Source organism: Medicago sativa, chromosome 7, assembly GCF_051527215.1.
Source record: "Medicago sativa cultivar Bolivia chromosome 7, Bolivia_mono, whole genome shotgun sequence".
NCBI lineage: Eukaryota > Viridiplantae > Streptophyta > Magnoliopsida > Fabales > Fabaceae > Medicago > Medicago sativa.
In genome coordinates, this window is record NC_140755.1 from 86,500,150 (window position 1) to 86,503,070 (window position 2,921).

General features: G+C 33.6%; 1 protein-coding gene across 1 annotated transcript; it reads right to left on the reverse strand.

The window, feature by feature from the left end:
- Positions 1–263: 263 nt before the first annotated feature.
- LOC146909675 (uncharacterized) lies at positions 264–1,480 on the reverse strand. The gene is made up of 3 exons (XM_085729369.1): positions 1,149–1,480; positions 773–1,061; positions 264–659 (listed from the first exon to the last, which is right to left on the reverse strand). The coding sequence occupies exons 1-3, from the start codon at positions 1,478–1,480 to the stop codon at positions 504–506; spliced, it is 777 nt and encodes a 258-aa protein (XP_085585495.1). The 3' UTR covers positions 264–503.
- Between the last annotated feature and the right edge of the window lie 1,441 nt (positions 1,481–2,921).

A 2,921-nucleotide genomic window follows, 5' to 3' on the forward strand; every position in this document is an offset into this window, starting at 1 on the left:
AAATAAATAATTTCTAAAAAAATCGAAAAAAACTTTAAAAAATATCAAAAAATGCAGAAAAAATTCTAAAAAATACTAGAAAAATAAAAAAAACTTTAAAAAATATCATAAAATGCAGAAAAAATTCTAAAAAATACTGGAAAATAAAGAAAAAATGTAGGAAAAAAACCAGAACAAACGAAAAAAATTCCATTAAAAATACATGGAAAAACAGTATAAACGGGAAAAAAATCCCATTAAAAATACATGAAAAAAACATAATGTACCTGTAAATATTTGGATGATCATTAGCATAGTTATATCCCAAAATACAAGGTTAAAAGTTGTTCATAATCCTAACAACTTAATCAAAAAAACATACTTAAGAGAGCTACAACGACTCTATACATGTTCAATAATACACCTAATAATTGAGTGAAAAAAAAACAAGCATAGCAGCTGAATGTTGCAATAATATATGTCTAACAGCTGAATCAAAAAACATTCCCCTAATTAATAAACTATTATCCTCTGGAATCTTGGGTTGGAGGAGGATGTTGTGACCCTTGAGTTAAAACAGTGGCAGCCCCATCACCTCCTTGTGCACCAAAATCACTAGCTCCAGACCCACTAGCACCATTTGCTCCTTGTGTATCAGACTTTTTTCCCTTCTTTTGTTTCTATCAAAAAATTGAATCCCAAAACAAAATATTCATAACAGAATTACAAGATAAAAACATAAATACATGACAAAAACAAAAATTCAAGGCCAAAAAATAAGTTCAATTAGCACCTTATTTCCACCTTTTGGGAGCGCTCGATCAGCCGCACGTTTTCCTCCACATGTCCTCCTATTATGACCCATCTTTTCACATTTTGTACATTTCACTGTTGGTAAATCTCTAGGTAATAGATGTGGATTTTTCGGCTCATCATTAGCCTTGTTTCTATTCTTTTTGGGGCGACCTATAGTTCTTCTCTCAGCTGGTGGGTTGATTGGCTCTGTTGTTGATATAGGCCATAGTTGGGGACAATTTGTTGGCAAAATGATGTGAGAATAAGTAGCCATGAAAGTACTCTTCCTGAAATAAAATGTGCTCATCAATAATACATATAAGAAGTAAAATATTAATGATACGAATCCAAACTAAATTTATTACCTATAATACCAGGAAACAAAATCTTCAGGTTCTTTTTTGTGATACCACATGGCTGCAATAGCATGGTAACATGGGATGCCTGTTAAACCCCATTTCCTACAGTCACATGTTTTTTGGGCTAAATTCACACTATATGTGACAGTTCCATTTGTCACACTAAATATGGCATAATCATCATCAAAATGCCAAGTTGGTTCCCATCCATCAGCTACCCTCTTTGCTTTTTCAAGTTGCAGTTGGATTATAGGACATATATTCCCTCTATATCTTTGCATGAGATCCTTCTGGGCTCCAATTCTTTTTGTGAGGTAGTGCTTAACACGGGCATTCCCATCACCCATCTTAAAAATTGGATAGTTTTTACCAAGCTCTTCATCTTCACTCTGTGGTGGAGTATGTAAATCATCGGAATCTTCATAGTGCTCATCTTGAAAATCAGCTACAGTTGTAGGAGTAACCAATGATTTGGCATCTACATTATTAGTAACCAAGCAAAATGTTTCAGGTGGAAAAGTAACACTCAAATCAACACACTCATCCACTCCACTATCATCAAAGTAACTATCATCATCGTTGTCGTCGTCGTCTTCCTCTTCACTTACAATATAATCATCATCTTTTTCCTCCATGTCTTCCTTGTCCAACTCATCATCATTTTGTCTACCTTCACAATGTTTTATCTTGGTTTTTGGGTGTCAAACATTGATTACGTTTGAACCTTTTAAACCGGTGATATCTTATTTTTTCTTGGGAAGGGAAAAAGTAAGCAAAACCCTTGAGAATCGAGGTCCGGGAGTTGTTTTCGCTACGGGAAGGTGTTAGGCACCCATAACGACTATAGTATCCTATAGGAACCGTCTTTAATTTCTACGCGCGCGCTTTATTTTTAAATGCTATTTTGAAAGTGTTTATTTAAACTTAAGAGTTTCTAAGTGAAGAATTGGAGGAAGAAGAATGTGTTTGAATTTTTATTTTAGTTGAATTGAAGGAATCTTGTTCCTTGCCTACGTACCCGATTAAGGGATCAAATCCACCGTAGTTCTCTTCCAAAAATGTTTTTTTTGTTTTTGTTGGTTGATTTTAAGTTTGAAAATTGGAATTTGAAGAATAGAAAGAGGCCTCAAGGGCATGAGATTATGAAATTGTGAGGTTGAATTAGTCTTTTGCAAAATATGGTCTAAACATGATTATTTTCATTGAAATTTGATTAAGAAAATGAAAAAGAAAATACAATGGGATTTTGGATCCCAAGGTTTATTTGGAAAATAGTTTGAGTGAAGTTTGTTCAAGTTTTTTTGGAAAGTTGATTTTTTTCTAAGTATAAAGCCTAAACATTCATCTAAACATACAATCCTAAACATACATCTAAACATGCATATTCTAGCTATATATCTAAAGTGGTGTGTGTGCATGTGTCGGTGCTTGTGTCGGTGTACATCATTAGAGTCCATTGTCCTTTACATCATTGACCTAGTTACATTCTATGGCCTCTTTGCCAAGGAATTAAAATGGCATGAAAGTAAAATATTACAAAGCCCTAACTTTACATTCTACTTGTTCACTAGTGAGATATAGAAAGGGAAAAAAAGAAATATGCAAGGTGAATATGCAAGATGCTATGGAATGTGAGACATGAAACAAAAGGAGTTAGTAGCACAAAGCATAAGAAAAGATGAAAAGGAAGCAAGGGAAAAGACATAGTAAAGCAACTAGGATTTAGCAAAGCCATAACCAAGAACTTAACCGAAAAAAGGGAAGGTAAAAAAACTTGAATTCAATATA